General features: G+C 42.3%; 1 protein-coding gene across 3 annotated transcripts in view; it reads right to left on the minus strand.

The window, feature by feature from the left end:
* DPF3 (double PHD fingers 3) overlaps positions 1–20,295 on the minus strand; it is a 324,681-nt gene that overhangs the window by 41,929 nt on the left and 262,457 nt on the right. For all 3 annotated transcript variants that reach the window (XR_009760692.1, XM_061611204.1, XM_061611205.1), the window contains exon 8: positions 1,538–1,666. Coding sequence is in view for 2 of the 3 variants with exons in the window: in XM_061611204.1 (XP_061467188.1) it covers positions 1,538–1,666 (129 nt within the window). In the remaining variant the exon portion in view is untranslated. The remainder of the gene's footprint in view (positions 1–1,537; positions 1,667–20,295) is intronic.

Consider the following 20,295-nt stretch of genomic DNA (forward strand, 5'->3'; position numbering starts at 1 on the left):
CCAAACCATTCAAGCTCAGTATTGCATATACTCTGCACTGACTGTCCAGTGTCCAAGACAAGAGACTTTTTTCAGCCCTGCCTGGAAAAACCTGTGACTGAACTAGGACATACAAAGTGTGTCCTCTATCACTACCTTTCCCCAGATATGTAGTAAGCCAGAGGATTTCTGGTATGGTAGTGCTTACAAGTCCAGATGGGCAAGCTCCCTTTGTCTCAGTGCTACTAAAAGCCAAACAAAAATTATAGCCAGCTACACAAACTGCCTCTTGCACGTTGTGCTCATTTGGTTCCACCATTTTTGTAGTAGTAGTAGTAATAATAATATCTGTATACCTATGTGTATGTGCACACATAACATATTTGTGCCAACTAAAGGTAACACTTCACAAATTGAAGCACACTCTTGTCCAAAAAAAGCTTATGCCACAATAAAAGTGCATGTTTCTATAGGTCCAAACGGTCTACTCCCAGGAAAGTGGGTATATGATTGCAGCATAAATATGTTGTGCCACAAGAGCCTTTGTTGTCTCTCTGTAATGAGTATGAAACAATCTTCAAATTTCAAGTGTTCTATTGCTATGGACACTGTACAGGCGCCCATTGCATCTTCCTCGCCCGTTCTATGTGCATGAGTTTCTTTTCACCAACCCACACTCAGGCACACACACCATGAGTCTGCAACCCTACAAGTGTGAAAACCTACTCATAGAAGGGCTGCATGCAAATAATAATGTGCATAAAGAACTATGTGGATTTAGCCCTTTGTTTTAACCCATGGCTTTATATTAGTTTAATAATATAACAAGTTTAATACATTTTAGCTCCTACTGGGAAGAAGGACGGGGCATAAATCGAATAAATAAATAAATAATATTGTTACAAACGTCTGCTTTCTTCCTTGTTAAAAAAACACACAACTAGAATGAAAACATGCAAACAATTCCCAAACTCAACAACTGAGGTGGAGAAAGCTCAAAATGGAAATAAGGATCACTTCAGAGAGGAGAGAGAGAGAGAGAGAGATTAAAAGCAGAAATAAAAAGTAGTTACAAAGCAAGGAGCAATGTTTGACAATCATCCTCAATCTTACCCAATCATTTCTCTCTCTCTCTCTCTCTCTCTCTCTCTCTGTGAGTGTGTGAGAGAGAGAAAGAGAGAGAGACAGACAGACAGACAAAGACAATGGAAAGAGTTATCCAAGTTGAAAAATCTGAGTAGGACATTGGTTATTACATTTGTAATTACAGCATCTGAAGACAAACATCCTCTTTGAATATTGTCTTAGAATTTTTTTTCTTCATTTAAATGAGAACAAATCTCATATTTATATACGACTTTCAGTTTTTAGTCACAACTTTCTGTAGTAGCCCATTATCTTTTAAAATGTCCACCCAAAAGTGTGGTCTAAGAATAAATATGGCTAACCAACCACAGCCATACAAGACATAGATAATAAATCTATGCTTCCTAAGTATGATAAAAGGCATTAAAACATGTCCATTAGTCACAGAAAGTTGCAATAAAGAATCACCTACCAGATCGCCCACAGTCCGAACATGAAACAAGTTCCTCTGGTCGTCCACTTTTTTTATTCAGATTAGATCCCCCAAGGCAGAAGTCACAGTAGTTATTGGAAATTATGGCCCCATCTGGTCCTTTCTGGGCTGCAAGTAAAAAATGTTCTTGCTTAAATCAGGAGACATGTAGTATCGTTCGTTTCTCTTTGTGTTTGTCAAAGAACAATGGGATTAGCAGCTAGTCAGTGTGTGCATCTAGGTGGCCCATGACTCCCTTGCTCTCTGGCTGAAAAGAAAATTGACTGGATCCACATTATAGGTGCTTCTAGATGGGTGTGTATTGTGGGATGGGTGGTCCTCATGCGTGCAAGTTTTTTCCACAATCCACACAATATAATTGGCATCAGAATACTAGCTAGTTCTTATAACAACCACCCCCACCCCCAATTTAATCCAGATATACCCTTTCTGGGGAAATTGAATAAGTAAAACAAAAATCAGGAAAAAATGTTGCCAACATTCTATTTGTGATATTTCAACAACTCATTTGCAAATTAATCCCACCCCCTGGTCCAGTAACACTCTAAGGCTGCAATCCAGTGCATGTCTACTCAGAAATAAGCTCCACTGCGTTCAATGGGACTTACTCCCAGGTACAAGTGTATTGGATTGCAGCCTAAATTAAGATGAACTTAGGTCTCCTTGAAATCAATGAGGCTTGAGTCATGATTAACTTGTTCCATTTATTTCAATGGAACCTAAGTTCAACTGACAGTTAGGATCCAACCCATTTTCTTTTCAGTTAGAGAGCAAGGGCCAATGAGTCCCAAATTATTGCTAAATAAATTTTAAGGACAACCAAGTGTGCTAAGCAATACCTCAATAATTTTGAGAACATTTGGCAAATCTTACTGCTCTTGGGAACATTGTAAACAACTAGCTGTTCAATTTAGGTTAATTTTCTTCTACTACTGTACTAGATACCTCTTACACTGCCATTTCAAGCCTAAAAGGAGTGTTCATGAGGCCACAATGCCTGCTAGTCCCATTGCAAACAGCAATGTACCTGTTGGCTACATCCCTCCAATAGCTTTAGGAACAGAGTTAAAGAACAACAGCCATAGCCATAGCGTAGGGCGTTTCCACACAACCATGTTTTCTGATGTAAGGAGTTATATGCACTTGGACCCCCTCTCATTAATGCTGAAAACATGATCAATGGTGTAACTAAGGCTGCACCTCAGGGCTGAAGTCCAAAGCCTTCCAACCCAGGGCACCTCAAAGACCACCCAAGGAGCAGCAGATGAAGGGGGCATGGGCAAACAGGCTCTGCGTGAACATCTGATCATTACAGATATGCCAAGGCCCACCAGGGCTGATGCTGTTCGCCACAGCACCCTTTCTTTCTTCTCATTCTTTAAAATATTGATAGTCAGGGGCTGGCTGGCTATGCACATGGTACAGATGCTCATTTGATTATTTTTACATTACAATATATATTATCCTTCTCTACAACAAAATTGTGCTTATTCCCAAGTAAATGCATTTGGCATCAGGGCAGCAGGGAAAATAACTCCATGCTCAGAGTATTTCTTTTTTAAAACTCAGGTTGACAAATATGTTTTTTTGTTTCTTGCTCTTCTAGGATGCACCCCTTAATGTGGTGAGGGGGTTTGAGAGTGTTGAAGATGCTGAGAGCAATGCCATCAGGAGTCTAGACCAAAAGGCTAGGCTCTTAGCAGGGGCACCCAAGGCGGAATGGTCAAACCTGAGACACTAGACTAAGATGCATCCAAACTCAGATGAAGGCAATGGTAAACCACCTCTGAATATCTCTTACCACAAAAACCCTATGAACATAGTATCCAAAATGCAACATGAGATAGTGCTGGAAGATGAGCACCCCAGGTCAGAAGGCACTCAACTAGCCACTAGGGAAGAACAAAGAACAAGTACGAGTAGCGCTGTGACTAATGATGCAGTTGGGTCAAAGCTGAAAAGAAGCCCAGAGGCTGATGAGCACAGATGCGAAGGAGAGTCCGGAGTTGTATGACGCACACAATAGGAACATGGAATGTGAGAAGCATGAACCAGGGAAAGTTAGAAATTGTCAAGCAAGAAATGAAACATATCAACATTACAATACTTGGCGTGAGTGAATTAAAATGGACAGGAATGGGACATTTTCAATCAGGCAACTTCAAAATATTTTATGCAGGAAATGAGAAATTAAGAAGAAATGGGGTTGCTTTAATAGTGAGAAGAGATGTAGCAAAAGCAATTACGAGCTACAATGTAAGGAAGGTCTGAGTGAGTGATATCAATGAGATTAAATGGGAAACCTATTAACATAACCATCATTCAAGTCTACGCTCCAACGGCAAACACAGAAGAAGAGGAATTGGAGAGATTTTACGCAGAAGTACAGGAAGAAATTGATCACACATCAAAACAAGATGTGCTGATAATCATGGGGGACTGGAATACAAAAGTAGGGAACAGAGAAGAATTAGGAATTGTGGGGAAATGGGGCCTAGGAGATAGAAATGAAGCAGGAGAAAGACTTATTGAATTCTGTGAAGCCAATAATTTGTTTCTTGCAAATACATTTTTTGAGCAACCGAAAAGACAACTGTACACGTGGACGTCACCAAATGGTCAATATAGGAATCAAATTGATTATATAATTGGTAGCAGAAGATGGAGAAGCTCCATACTTTCTGCAAAAATAAGACCAGGAGCAGACTGCTGTACAGATCATGAACTGGTCATATTGAAAATCAGAGTAAAGCTAAAGAACAACAACAAAGCAATCATACTGCCAAAATATAATTTAAATAACACCCCAGAAGAATATAAAGATCAAATAAGGAACAGGTTTGGGGATTTAAGCTTAGTTGACAGAGAACCAGAAGAACTATGGAGTGAAGTCAGAGACATTATCAGGGAAGAATGCAAAAAGACAATACCTCTAGTTAAAAAGAGAGAAAGACCCCAATGGATGACTGAAGAAACTCTTCAAATGGTTAAAGAGAGAAGGAAAGCAAAAGCAAAAGGAGACAGAAACACAGTCAGAACCCTAAATGCAACAATACAGCGACTAGTACATAGGGACAAAGAGAACTATTACAATAGTTACTGTATAGAAATAGAAGCGGACAACAAAAAGGATAGAACAAGAGCCCTATTCCAAAAGATTAGAGAAATGAAAGGTAAATTTAAACTACGACTAGGGACGTTGAATAATCAACAGGGGAACACACTGACTGACCAAGATGAAATAAAAGGGAAGCAATACACTGCAGAACTCTATAAAAGAGGTGCCAGGATGACGGATTCATTCACAGAGGAACTGTATGATGAAGAATGAGAAGTTTTGGAATGTGAGGTGAAAGCTGTTCTTAAGAAACTTGGAAGAAACAAATCACCAGGAACAGATGGCATACCAATAGAGTTGCTACAAGCTTCTGAGACCGAATCTGTCCAAATATTGACAAAAAATTGTCAACAAATATGGAAAACTAAACAATGGCCCACAGACTGGAAGCGTTCCATATACATCCCAATTCCAAAGAAGGGGGATCCCAGGGAATGCAGTAATTATCAAACTATTGCCTTAATATCCCATGCAAGTGAAGTAATGCTCAAGATTATACAACAAAGGCTCTTACCATATATAGAGCAAGAAATGCCAGACATCCAAGCTGGATTTAGAAAGGGAAGAGGCGCCAGAGATCATATCGCAAACATACATTGGATAATGGAACGGAGCAAGGCATTTCAGAAGAAAATCACCCTGTGCTTTATAGATTACAGCAAAGCCTTTGACTGTGTAGATCATGGAAAACTATGAAATGCTTTAAAAGAAATGGGGGTGCCACAGCATCTGATTGTCCTGATGCACAACCTATACTCTGCATAAGAGGCTCCTGTAAGGACAGAATATGGAGAAACTGATTGGTTCCCCATCAGAAAGGGTGTGAGACAGGGGCATATTTTATCACCCTATTTGTTTAATCTATACGCAGAACATATCATACGGAAAGTAGGATTGAATCAAGATGAAGGTGTGAAACTTGGAGGGAGAAATATCAATAATTTAAGATATGCAGACGATATCATACTACTAGCAGAAACCAGTAATGATTTGAAACAAATGTTGATGAAAGTTAAAGAGGAAAGCACAAAAGCAGGACTACAGCTGAACATCAAAAAGACTAAAGTAATGACAACAGAAGATTTATGTAGCTTTAAAGTTGACAATGAGGACATTGAACTTGTCAAGGATTTTCAATACCTCAGCACAGTCATTAACCAAAATGGAGACCATAGTCAAGAAATCAAAAGAAGGCTAGGACTGGGGAGGGCAGCTATGAGAGAACCAGAAAAGGTCCTCAAATGCAAAGATGTATCACTGAACACTAAAGTCAGGATCATTCAGACCATGGTATTTCCGATCTCTATGTATGGATGTGAAAGTTGGACAGTGAAAAAAGCGGATAAGAGAAAAATCCACTCAGTTGAAATGTGGTGTTGGAGGAGAGCTTTGCGGATACCATGGACCACGAAAAAGACAAATAATTGGGTGTCAGAACAAATTAAACCAGAACTATCACTAGAAGCTAAAATGATGAAACTGAGGTTATCATATTTTGGACACATGAGAAGACGTGATTCATTCGAAAAACAGAAGGGAGTAGAAAAAGAGAAAGACCAAACAAGAGCTGGATTGATTCCATAAAGGAAGCCACAGACCTGAACTTACAAGATCTGAACAGGGTGCTTCATGACAGATGCTACTGGAGGTCGCTCACTCATAGGGTCACCATAAGTCGTAATCGACTTGAAGGCACATAACAACAACAAACTTGCTCTTTATGATATTGAGAATACAAAAGCACTTATAAAGCATAAAATGGAAGTGCAGGAGAGAAGAGAAATGTTAATCGTGTGCATCCTAATTGAAGTAATATACAGTTATCTAACTGAAGTTATACACATATGGTTGCCAGTGAGCTACCAAGCCAAATTCAAGGTGTTAGTACTAGCATATACAGCCCTATATGGCTTGGGACCCAAGTACCTAAAACAGTCCTTCTCCAATATCTACCACCTTGGACCCTACAAGTGACAGGTTAGGCCTTGTTGGTGGTGCCACCACTGATGTTTGCCAGGTCTGCATTGACCTGTGACAGGGCTTTTTAATTTGGGAGTGTGGTGGGAAGACATGAAAAGACCTTTAGTGAGCCTTAATTCTGGGTAAACAGATGAAGTGAGCCAGAAGAATGTGGTGAAAAACAGAGTTTTTTGCTCCAGTTAACTGACACTCAGGTTTTAGTGGGGGGAGGGTGGATTTGTACCCATAGGGAAAAAATGGAGCATCAATCTTCACACACTGAAAGAAACCCAGGGCATTTATAGACTCATAGCTGAAGGTGAGACGTAGAATAGCATTCTGTGTCTGCCTATTCTTTCTCCTGCTCTTTCTACTCCCATGCCAAACACCACTTAGAATTAGTACTAGACTGTCTCTAACAGTCAGAGGCAGTATGCTTCTGAATATCAGTTGATGGAAACCACAGGAGGGGAGAGTGCTCTTGTGCTTATGTCCTGCTTGCAGGTTTCCCATGGGCATCTGGCTGGCTACTGTGAGAAGAGGATGCTGGAACAGATGTGCCATTGCCCTGATCCAGCAACATTTTGTGCTATTTTAACTAATCTGCTCAGAAGTGGACATCATTAGAACTATTCCCTGGGCAGAGTATAATTTATTTAAATGAGTAATATGGAGGATGGCCATAAAGAACCTTGTTTACACCACCCATATTTTCTAGGGCTATCCAGTTGCATTTGTTCACTTGTTAAATTTACATCCTACTTTTCTACCAAATGATGCTCTCAATGTGGCAAACAGCAATAATACAGATATTACTAACAACATATAGTGAAACAGCAATAAAATATAAAGCAAAAAACATAAAAAATAAGGCAGGTAAAATATAAATAAAAACAATAAAGATGATAAAAAAAAGGTAAAGGTGTCCCCGCACTTATAGTGCGAGTCGTTTCCGACTCTTAGGGTGACATCTTGCAACGTTTGCTAGGCTGACCGTATATATGGGGTGGGTTTGCCAGTTCCTTCCCCGGCCTTTCTTTACCCCCCAGCGTATGCCGGGTACTCATTTTACCCACCACGGATGGATGGAAGGCTGAGTGGACCTCGACCCCTTTTACCGGAGATTTGACTTCCTCCTTCTGTTGGAATCGAACTCCGGCCATGAACAGAGCTTCGGCTGCATTACCACCGCTTACCACTCTGCGCCACGGAGAGTCTTGATAAGTTAAGACCAATTACAATATATTTACAAGCCAACTTATGGCCCAATGAGTTATCTAAATGAAAATATATTTGCCTAATGGCAGAGGATCGTCAGAACTGAATCTCCAGTTGCCAACATAGTCACCCCATTGGAGCTAAGAGGAGGGGGAGACCACTACTGATTTAAACTGAAGTTATTTTGGACCCTAAATTAAGCTTTATAACACTACTCTGGAAGATCATATTTCTCACCCCAGATGAGGAAATCTGTACCATCAGCTCCAGGAAGAGATTATACATTAAGGCTTGGAAATAACAATAAAGATTGCAAAGCACTTGACATATTAAAACTGCTATTTAAAGAATGAAGGATAACAATATAATACAATGGGCTGCACAAAACGTTTCTTATCTGCTTATTCTGTCTCTTGTCTATAGGCTGCTATGGTTCTTTGTTCTGGCAGTTCAGGTGAAAAAAGCACAGTGGGAAGAAACTAACCCATGCATTTAGTTATAAAGAAAATGAAAGACAAAATCCCTTTTGAAGCCTAGGCCGAGAGCTTCTCTGTCCTGCACCCTTGAGCCCTCTTCTTTACAGTTCAGATCTGTGTTCAGAATTTGGCTTCACTGTTTCTGCATATTTCCAGCCTTCATCCCTTGGAAGGATGGCTGACATATAATCTGAACCTACAGGGTAAGTGGCACTGAGCTGCTCTGGCGTTCCTTTCCCCCCTACTGCTGACAGAGCTCATCTCTCTGCAGGTCTGACATGTTTCTATGACAACCAGAATCCCAGGCTCTTGCTGCCTCTGGTCTTGCCACCTGTTATTACTCTGTCTCTCAAGTGTAAAGAACTGATTTGTGGCCTCTTGTTTTCCTGTTCAAAAACAAGTTTGCAAGGAATAGATGGATTCAAGAACTGAGAAATTTTTTTAAAAAGTCACAGAAATACCAACTAATAAATGGGAAAGGAAGAACAGCAAAATTAGCAAATAGAAGACATGCTTCTGGAAGTGCCTTGTGCTAATAGAATGAGAGATTGAATCCCTGCTGGAGATGAGTCCACCTCCGGCTGGCTTATTCCCAACATGTAATGAGAAATTGAGAAAATCATTGCAGGTGGGTTTCAAAGGGAATGGTTCACTGCAAAGACCAGCACATATTTATTTATTTTGCAGAGGACAGAGGTGTGGACTGAAGTAAAGCATAGTAGGCAGCATTAATCCATCAGAGAGCTGAAGGCCAATCCACATGAAGCTTACAAAAAACTTCAGACATTTCCTATTCATTCAGAAGGGGTACACACACATACACACAAACACGCTTCTTTCCTCCCCAGCTGCTTCCAATATTACATTTCTCTACTCCTGTTTTTAAGACACTGGCTGAAGATGTAAGTCTTTATACTGGCCTGATTTCCAAATGACCAGGAAATTGCTCTGATTATCACCACCACTCCAGCTGATTTGCAAGAATCTCTGTTCACAAGATAAGCTTCTCTTGGTGTAAAGGGCGCCATTCTCCTCTCCAGCTAAAGCGGAAAGGAGACTGTCCATTTGCCTTGGAAAATGTACAGCTCTATGGGATCATTTATAAGGTCTGGTCTATAACTAAAACAGAATAAGGGAGTTAGTATGAATCTACTGGTAGTAGAGTGGACTACACCACTTCAGGCTGCAGGCAGAGATATCACTTTTGTGTGTGTGTTTACTTTAAAAAAAAATCTTGCACATAGAAAACTAGCACATCAGAGAAAAACATTCCAGAATACCTATTTGCTTGCTGTTTTAGCTTTCTACTTGGAGTTTTAATACAAGCATTATTAGAAATGCCAATCCTGATGTGGAGAATGTAACCATATGATCTGGATTATCCACATGATCAAAATATGCATATGTTGTTGATGTGGCCTGGGAATCAGCCTTTGTAGCAGCAAATATATCACAAGACAATATATGATTCAGGCCACAGAAAACACTCAAAAGTTGAACTGTGACCATAAATCCATATTCCTAGGTCAATTGTAATACTGGGTCTTGTGCATTTAAACTGCAGGTCTTTTCAGATGATGGAGGAGAGGGATCAAAACTCTGGCAGCAGGCTCTACCCTCCCCAAGCAAGCACAATTATTAAAGCATGAAGAGAGCCCAGTCTGTATATAGTTGTACAGACAATCTTCAAATGAACATGGACAAAACCTCCTGAGGTAAGCCTGCTTCTCCTACACATATCGGTTTACAGAACATCTGCAAGAGGTTTGCATTACACTTGTTTATACAGACACAACAAATAATGAAAGAAACATGAAGTTTCATTTTGTGATCAACGTGAAACACTAAATGTCAGGAGGTATGACAGGTATGACCCTCATCTGTCAGAAAGCTCCTACGACCACAGATCATGCAGTATCCTGCACACTCAAAAAAAAGTAGCCTCAGTTGCATAGCCACATATAAAGATACCAGTTCATGTTGTTTTTATTCCCATCCAATCGCCAGCTGTTTTGCAATGATGGCCCTGTGCATTCCTTCAGACTACTATGTGAGGTCTATCAAATGTATAAACTGTGCCTTAGTTTCAGTCACTATGATGTCACCTTAAGGTATATTTTCCCCAAAACAATATATATAGTCTTTCCCTAACATTCAGTAGAAGAAGGGTTAAATGGAGAAAGAGTGGGATAAAAATATTTATTAGAAGTAGTAATGATACGAGATTCATAGGTGATCCATGAAAGTAGATAGCTGTTTACTTCCTCAAGTAAGGCATGGGAAAAATAAAAGTACTTTGCATTCAAATATACATCCTGCCATTGACCAAAGGGGAAATATAACTGAGGAAAAGAAAAAAGAAATCCATGATGTAACATGCCAAATAGCTGGTGGTGCATGGTGTGAGGAACAAATAGTTTATCTCCCACTGAGAAACTGCCTTTATTTATTTATTCATCCATGGCCTCCTGCTTGGAAGAAAGTAAAATTGTAAAAGTTTCAAAGGAGACTTTGTATAAGAAACAGGGATAGCTTAGAACCCAATGGAATAAATGGAACAATTTTTGTTCCATCTCTGGAGATTAGATATCAAATTATGTTTCAAATCTAAAACTGGCATCAGCTGAACTCTGTAGTGGAGAAATTCCATACCAAAAGAAAAAATCTGCCCTGGTCCAAATTCATAATGCAAGGCAATTTACAATATGGCTCACAGTTACACTCTCTTCTCCCAGACATTGGAGATGAGCATGGACATTTTCTAATCCTGCAGGAGACAAAACATGGCTGATCTCAGCTGTTTATTCTCTAGTTTTCTCATCAGCATTGACTTTTGCACGGCAGACCTGAAGACCTGCTAGTTCCAGCAGGTGAGTGAGGAAAACATGACAGGACTGAGAAACAAACAAGGAGGAACAGTCACAGCTGCCTTCTTTCCCAGTACCTCGATAGATTCAAAATGTCAAATATCTGTGGTAAAATGAGGCAACACCAGGCCTACTGGTGCCCTCATCTGGACTTTTATCATTTGGCATTTCCTAGTGTGGGATGTATCTATCTTCCATTAGCAGTAGACTTCTATATACTAGCATTGAATCTACCATACTCCCCAGCACATTTTGTGCATTCAAATTCTGCACATTGCCACGAACAGTTGGGATTGCAGTAGCATTAACAGAGTACTGCTAGTATAACAATGGTTAACTGTATCTATAATCAGAATAGCAGAAAGCAGGCCAAAATCAGAAGCAATTAGCACTGTTAGAGCTACCTATGACTATGCAGTATGAATAGTCGCATTCTCATTATTTTGTGCACCCTTGCACAAACCTTTTATGAAAAAATAATGCACCATCACCATCTCTTGAATGGAAAGAGGCCCATTAAAACCTGCTCTTACCTTTGAAATTGTCAAGAGGCCAGCTGTTCCAAGATTGGGATTATTAATGGCATGTTGCATCTATGATGGTCTGTGGATTCATGGCTCTCATTTGGTGAAACATCTACTCTGTATGGATCTGTGGGCCTTGCAGCACCATCTGTAGGAGTCTGGCTCCCTTTTAATGGATTTTTAAAACCACATTTAGGTATTTTGCCTATTCTGTTCTGTCAAGTTTGCTATTTGTATTGATCTATGCTTGAGAGTTGATGCTCTGGATGTACAAGTAAAATAGTTTTTTTAAAAAATTAGATCCTGCCACTGCTGAACTTGTACATGATTACATTATTACTTCCCCTTGCCATTGTTTCCCTTATGTACAGGTGAAGGGAAGACAGTGAGCTAAGTACATGAATAAGGAACCTTTTCCAGTCCCGAGTGCCACATTTCCTTCCCAGCAGTCTTCTGCGAAATTATTCTACCTATTGGAACAGCACCAGACTACACTCTGCTTTCAAAGACTGAGAAAGAAAAAGGGCAGACTTTGATGCGAAGTTACTATAGCCCTATTTCAATGTAACATAAGAAGCACACTGAGCCTTAATTTCTTAAGAAACATGCTCTATGTTTTCCTGGAGAAGAGTGGAAAACATAAAGAAACAGAAAGCAGGAGATGAGTTCTGGATTAATGTGCAGTTAATGACATTGTCAAACTGTCATCTTTCCTACACATTGTCAGGAGAACAAAAAAGTATAAAAGAACATATAAAAATGGGAGGGGGTCTTTAGTATTAGCCACCTCACTTTCTCTTATGCAAAGGCACATCACTAGGTGTTTAGTGAGGAAGAACCTGGTTCTTGCCAAAAATATGAATGTTACCCACCAATTTGCAGCATCCTAGAGAAGGGCAGAGAAAGCAGACAAGGTTGGAAAGGTTGGAAAGCAGACAACGTAGCGCCATTTGTTTTATTTTACATGGTGCCTTTACATGGAACATTTGCTAGGGAAGCAGACAACATAGCAGTGACAACCTACACTAATAATGGGTAACCTGTGACCCTCCATATGGCGTTTGATCCCAACTCCCATCAATCCAAGACAGTATTGTTAGTGGTCAGGGATGATGGGAGTTGTAGGCCTACATCTACGGAGCCACATGTTCCCCATCCATGACCTCTTAGACTATTACTACACCTGAAACAAAACAAAACTTAACAAAAAGTCCTCTAGTACATCATATATTGAGCCAATTGTTAAATGTCTATCCTGCCCTTCATCCCAAGGGAGTCCTTGCAGATATATATACATAAAAATGAAGCTGCACAGTCATAGCAATTATATCAAGGAGCAATGGGCTATTCAGGGAAAAGGGAGGTAGAGTGCTGGTCTAGGGAAGCAAAATTATACTCAGTGAGTTTAATGTCAACATGAAACTTAAAGAATAAAGCCTACCCCAAGAGAAAGGATGAAAGTAATAGAGGTGTGGAAAACTTAACATCCCACTTTGACTCTGTTGTTTCATGATACAAACCTATTGGAAGTTCAGTCAGTTCACATTAGAATGCCATCAAACACACACACATTTCCATCAGATGGGGGGAAATAATGCTTTTTAGACATCCAAGATGCCTTGAGGATAATAGAGGAAGGGTCAGGGCAGGGGACAGAAAGAGGAAAAAATGTTATCAGGTGTTGCGCTGTCATCGGGTACCAAATCAATATCTGATTTTGGCACATATTACCAAATATTGCACCAGCAGGCCTTTTATTACCACAGATACTGCTGTGAGGAGACACTTAAACAGAAGACATAATAGACTAGAAGAGAAGGGAATAGTCAAGAACACTGTATTGCAGCAGCAATCTGTCTGCCACCTCCCCACATGCCATACCCTATTCTGGGTTTGTTTTGCATTCATTAAACTGGGCTGCTCACATTTCTGTCCCATGAAGCTAGGGAAATGAACACGACCTGCTATTTACTGTACAGTTGGCCTTTCTTGCCATTTCAGAAGGCTGCAGATTTGTCATACAGATGAACATCCCCCTCCACTTCCCTTCCCAGAAGCCATGCAGAGAGGATTCTTGAAGTCCAGACCTTGTGCCCTGTGGACCTGTCAAATCTGATTCACAACACACACCCAGCAGTACTTAGGGAAGTGGATGGGTCTGGTGTTCTGGCTTTCCCTGCCTCATCCCTGTCTACAAAGGCACCACTTAATGACTATGAATTAGCAATATGAACAATTAGCATTCACATGGAAGATAGATGGCAGCATAAATTAATTCCTGACAAGAGAAAGAAGGGGGGTTGATAACTAAGCTCCAGGCTGTAAACAAACATCCAAACAGAAGCCGGGTATGGGTGGCTGGGAATCAGTTGGGTGACAGAACAAGAGTGCACTAGGTAAAATTCAGTTCCAAGCTTGTGCCTTTTGCCAGTTCTAATAAATTTCCTGCTGCATAAGGTGGGACAGCAGATTGTGGCTGCCAGCCCAGTTCACCCGGAGTACCTCGGGGCCTGCCAGATATCCAAGTGTGGATATCCCATAGGTATAGGACTGACACATGAAAAATTCAACATGTGAAGACCCAAATCAATAGGTTAATGCCCAGGTTTTATGTAGAACCTTGATCACATTGTTTGAGGCTATGCACACTGGATATTTTGAACGTAGGTCCTTTGCCAGTGAGATGCACATGCATAAACATCCAGTGGGATATGCCATTACGGTAAGGGGCAAGGCGGGTGGGCTCAGTCCTATTCTCACATCACATGCGAAAATTGAGTTAATCAGACCTGGCCCTATATTGCTATCCCAAGAACAGTAGGTTTTCAAGTAGCTGCAGAAATAGCCAGAACCAGCCTCAGCCCCCTCCCCACTGGTATGCCAGGTGAAGTGGCCCACCTCAGGCACCACATATGGGGGTATGTGGGCTGTGAGCTGAGAGAGCCAGCCAGAAGTGGGCTCCAGAAGCACAGCAAGACCTGGAAGGAAAACTCAAGGCAGGGGAAAGGGGGCTGTCATTTACACAGCCACAGGCCAGTAAAGAAGCTAAGAAGGGGTTAAAAGCTAAGAGTTGGTTGGTAGAGTCAGTCGGTAGAGTCAGTGGATATGGCATATAAGGAAAAGGGAAGAGGAGAGAGACTGAGTGAGTATAAGAAGCCAGAGATGGGGTGTGTGTGGAATAGGCAGGGACTTACGATAGGGGTGGCGTGACTAAGTGCTGAGGCTGTGACCAACTGGGCCCAAAGACAGCAGCAAAGGCTAAGTGAATGGAGGCCACTGCCAATGCCTCCTGACTAAGCAGGTCAGCAGAGACCCCTTCAAGATGGATAGCACCAGATACAGCCCCAAACAGCAAAGTTCAGAGACTTGAAGGGCTGAAAGTGGGTAGGCAAAAGACAGGTGACATCAACCTGGCCTAGCCTCACTTAGAGTTTGCCTGCATTTCTGTTTATTGGAATAAACCTGGAAGGTGTTAAGCTGCGCTCCATCTTATTGATTCTGCATCCAGAACCAGGGGGAAGGATATGGCTCCCTGTGATGTTTAACTGCCCCCATTATAAGTCCAGATGCTGCGACGGGATACCATTAAAGGCCAACAAACTGTTGTTTGGTTTATTAATTTTTTATAAAGAGTGTTTGGACACTTCAGATGACCAAAACGCAATCAGGCAAGTGTTGGCAGCAGCTGGTTCTTTGGTGAATGTTAATCTACTTCTTTATCGACTACATTGGCTGCCAGTGCATTGAAAGTCCTACATTCACTGTTAAAGCCCTATTAACTTTGGACCAGGATACTTAAAAGTGTGTGTGTGTGACACCTATCTGCTGTCCACTGGGGTCAGCAGGAGAGGCCCTTTTGTGTGTCCTGTCACTTCGCTCTGCACCATGATGGAGGTGGCCCTGAGGCTGGTTCTGGGAATTTCTGATTTGAAAATCTGTTGTTGGAACAGCAACGTAGGCCCAGTTTTGATTAATTTACCTTTCACATGTGATATGATGGCAGACAGCAGGTCCTATTGGATGTTTATGCATGAACTTCTTGCCTTCCACGTTGAAGGAAAAGGCACATCTCTGTTGCAATACCCAGAATGTAGAACTCCTTGCCCTAGGAGATCTGTTTAGCTTCCTTCTTGTTGCTCTTTCACCACCATCTGAAGAACTTTTGGATTTAGCAATCTCTCTCTCTCTCTCTCTCTCTCTCTCTGCTTCTTCTTCTTCTTCTTTGCTCCCTCCAGAGGGTAACAACAACAATAACATTCCTAATAACACAATCCTTACGGCTGACTGTTTAAGGAACACAACTCAATAGACAGTAACTTTTCCTTTGGTCTGTTTAGACACAGTTGCCACATGTGTTGTCATTGGCTGGGGTATGACATATTTCTTAATACCACATCATTGCCTCAGTGCAAACCGACCTTTTTAAAGCACATTTAAAAATAACGATTAGAATTTTATTTTATTTATAATAACATTCAGATAGTTAACACAAAGCTGACAGAAGAAATAAGCCAACAAATCTTCAAAGACCTTGACTTGCCCTGCAACAACGCTCTTTTAAGTGCCCACTTCAAAGCAGGCAATGATGGAGCCAAGATACACCTCTCTGGGGAGATTTGTCCATAATTTGGGTGCAACAGTTCCATATGAGAGAAGGCGATTCCTCAGACAGCCATCCCAGAATGTTAGGGCTTTAAAGGCCAAAGCCAGTATCATCAGTTGTGTCTGGAAACAAATTGGTAAACCAGAGAGGATTGCACGGAACAGACTTAATCTGCCCTGCTGGCTGAAGAACCATGTATAACTGGTACTGGAGAGTGATATTTAGTTTGCTTCTACTTTAAAGAATGTGTTTGTGTTGGCGAGTCAGATAACGAGTTTCCTGAGATAATGCTGTGGCAAAATAATAATGAACAGGGACTCGAGTGGGGCATTGCTCTCATTTAGCAGTCTGGGCTCTGCTCTCACCAGTGTATGTCTACAATAATAATAATAATAAACTTTAATTTATAGGCCGCCTATCTGGCCAATGGCCACTCTAGGCGGCGTACAATAAAGCACGATAAAATACATGGTAAAATATGATACTATAAAAACAATATAACCAGTACAGCACAATGCAAAATTACAATATTTAGTAGAGTTGTCAGTAATACAATTCTGAAGCTAGTTCACCTTAGAAGTCTCAAGTTCATAAAGGCCTGATAGAAAAGCCAAGTCTTCAGGCCTCGGCGAAATATATATAAGGAAGGGGCATGTCGAAGATCTATTGGGAGGGAGTTCCAAATCGTGGGGGCCGCCACAGAGAAGGCCCTCTCCCGAGTCCTCACCAACCCAATCACTTTAGTTGACGGGACTGAGAGGAGGCCCTGAGTGGCAGATCTTGTAGGGCGGCACAATTTATGATGTTGGAGGCGCTCCATCAGGTATACTGGGCCGAAACCGTACAGGGATTTATAGGTTAATACCAACACCTTGAATTGAGCCCGGAAAATAACTGGAAGCCAGTGTAGATTGTACAGCACTGGGGTAATATGATCATAACGGCGGGTGTTCGTAAGTAGACGAGCCGCCGTATTTTGTACCAGCTGTAATTTCCGGACTGTTTTCAAGGGCAACCCCACGTAGAGCGCATTGCAGTAGTCTAAATGAGAGGTGACCAGAGCGTGTACTACGAGTGGGAGCTGGTGGACAGGAAGGTAGGGTTGCAGTCTTCGTATGAGATGCAATTGACCCCAAGCTGCCCGGCACACCGATGAAACCTGAGCCTCCATGGACAGCTTGGAATCAAGGATCACCCCGAGGCTGCGGACCTGGTCCTTCAGGGGCAATTTTGCCCCATTAAATACCAGGTCGATGTTTCCCAAACCCCCCTTGTCTCCCACGAGCAGTACCTCAGTTTTATCAGGATTCAGCTTTAGCCTGTTTCTTCCCATCCATCCACTCACGGATTCCAGACACTTGGACATGGTCTCCACAGCCGACTCTGGTGAGGACTTAAATGAGAGGTAGAGCTGAGTGTCATCCGCATATTGGTGGCACTGAAGCCCAAACCTCCTGATGATAGCTCCCAGCGGTTTTACATAGATGTTAAATAGCATGGGAGAAAGGATAGAGCCCTGTGGCACACCGCAATTGAGGGGCCAAGGGTCTGAAACCTCATCTCCCAATGCCACCTGCTGGTGCCTATCGGAGAGAAAGGAACGGAACCAGTTTAATACTGTGCCTCCTATTCCTAATCCCTCCAGACGATCAAGCAAGATACCGTGGTCGATGGTATCAAAAGCCGCTGAGAGATCTAGGAGGACAAGAAAGGTGGATTCTCCCCTATCTAATGCCCTCCTCATATCATCCACCAGAGCGACCAAGGCTGTTTCAGTTCCATGTCCAGTTCTGAAACCCGATTGGTATGGATCTAAATAATCCGTTTCATCCAAGTGCGCTGACAGCTGATTGGCCACCACTCGCTCAATGACCTTGCCCAAGAATGGTAGATTTGAAATTGGGCAGAAGTTGTTTAAATATTGGGGATCCAAGGAGGGCTTTTTCAAGATGGGCTTTATAATTGCCTCCTTGAGGGCTAATGGCAATACACCCTCATTCAAGGATGCATTTACCACCGCCTTGATCCCTTCGCCCAATTTCTCTTTACAGCTCATCAAGAGCCATGACGGGCATGGATCAAGGAGACAGGTGGTAGGTTTCACAGTTGACAGCACCTTGTCCACATCCTCAGAAGAAAGAGGCCGAAACCGATCCCATTGGATCACATTATGACTGGTCAACTCTGGTCTACTATCTGCATTCACGGTATGCGAAATCGAGCTTCTTAGATGTTCGATTTTATCAGCAAAATGCTTTGCTAAATTGTCACAGGAGGCCTTTGAGTATTCCAAGGGTTCCTGAGCAACTGGACCGACCAGGCTTCGGACCACTTGGAACAACCTCCTGGGACAGCATTCTGCTGATGCAATAGAAGCAGCAAAGTAATCTTTCTTTGTTGCCTTTATTGCCACATGATAGGCAGCTACTGCTGCTCTAACTTGTGTCCGGGCATCTTCGGAGCAGGACTTACGCCACCGGTGCTCTAGTCGTCTCACCTCCTGTCTCAGAGCACGCAACCGTGGTGCATACCATGGTGCTGTCTGGGATCTTTCCAGGGGGAGAGGACGTTTCGGGGCCACTCGGTCTAATGTCGTGGTGATCTTTGTATTCCAGTCCATCACCAGGGTTTCGACTGAGTGACCTTCAGCAGGTTCCGATTCCCCTAGCGCAATCAGGAATCCTTCTGGATCCATCAGACGCCTGGGGCGGACCATTCTAATAGGTCCTGTGCCTTTGCAGAGGGTGTGTGGCATCGAGAAGTCTACGTTTACCAGATGGTGATCTGACCATGACACAGGGGTAGAGGTAATAGTCCCTAACTTCAGAGCACTTTTCTCCTCCCCCAGGACAAATACAAGGTCGAGAGCATGACCGGCTACATGGGTGGGCTCAGTATTACTAAGGTGCAGTTCCCAGGAAGCCATGGTTTCCAGGAAATCCCGAGGGGCTCCAGCGAGAGTGGTCTCGGCATGCACGTTGAAGTCACCCACCACCACCAATTCTGGGGACATCATACGAACACCCGAGACCACCTCTAGCACCTCGGCCAGGGATTTTGCCGTGCAGCGAGGCGGGCGGTACACGAGCAGGATCCCTAAACTGCCCTTCGGGCCCGGCCTCCAGTACATGCAGTCAACAAACTTGGTCCCATGGAGAGGAGACCTAGCAAAGACCAGAGACTCCCGATAGATGACAGCCACTCCCCCTGTGTTGCTTCTGCCTCTTCTCTTTCCCCTGTGAGCTGCAGCCAGTCCTTTGAAGAGAAGTAAAAAACCTTTCCATTTAAGTATCTACATCTCAACATTATTAACAAATGTTAAAGGGATTAATATGCCGCCCTGGGCTCCTGCTGGGAGGAAGGGCGGGATATAAATCAAATAATAAATAAATAAACAATATGGTTTTAGGCCACTGCCTAGCCTAAGGGTGAGGGAGGGTGAAAGGCAAACAGCGTCCCCCAACATCACCCTGCCTACAGCATGCGTAACGCCATATGGAATTATAATGAAGAACTAGCCGGAGATGCTCCTGCTACGTAGTTCTATTGAGTTCAATGTGTTTTTTTCTGTGTGTTGTGAGTCACAGTATGATGGCAGACACAAAAGAAGGTCATAATCAATAGGGAGTCTGGTACCATTCTTGATATTTAGCTATCCCCATTGTTGAGCAAGCTCGGGGACAGGGATGTCTGCAAGTTGGGAAAAGCCAGCTGTAGTGACATCAGGAAAATACTTCTCAATCACAATTCTAAAAATGTTTTAATCACAGACCAGTAAGGTGGAAGGCTTATTTATTTAATTTTATCTCCCACCCTTCCTCCCAGAAGAAGCCTAGGAATAAGGCCCTGTTACCAACATATAACTCCCCATCTGTGGAATATGCTCCCCAGTGAGGTCCGCCTGGTGCCATCACTGACATCTTTTTGGTGCCACATAAAGACAGATCTTTTCTCCCAGGCATTTGATAGATT

This window comes from Rhineura floridana, chromosome 2 (assembly GCF_030035675.1).
Source record: "Rhineura floridana isolate rRhiFlo1 chromosome 2, rRhiFlo1.hap2, whole genome shotgun sequence".
Classification (NCBI taxonomy): domain Eukaryota; kingdom Metazoa; phylum Chordata; class Lepidosauria; order Squamata; family Rhineuridae; genus Rhineura; species Rhineura floridana.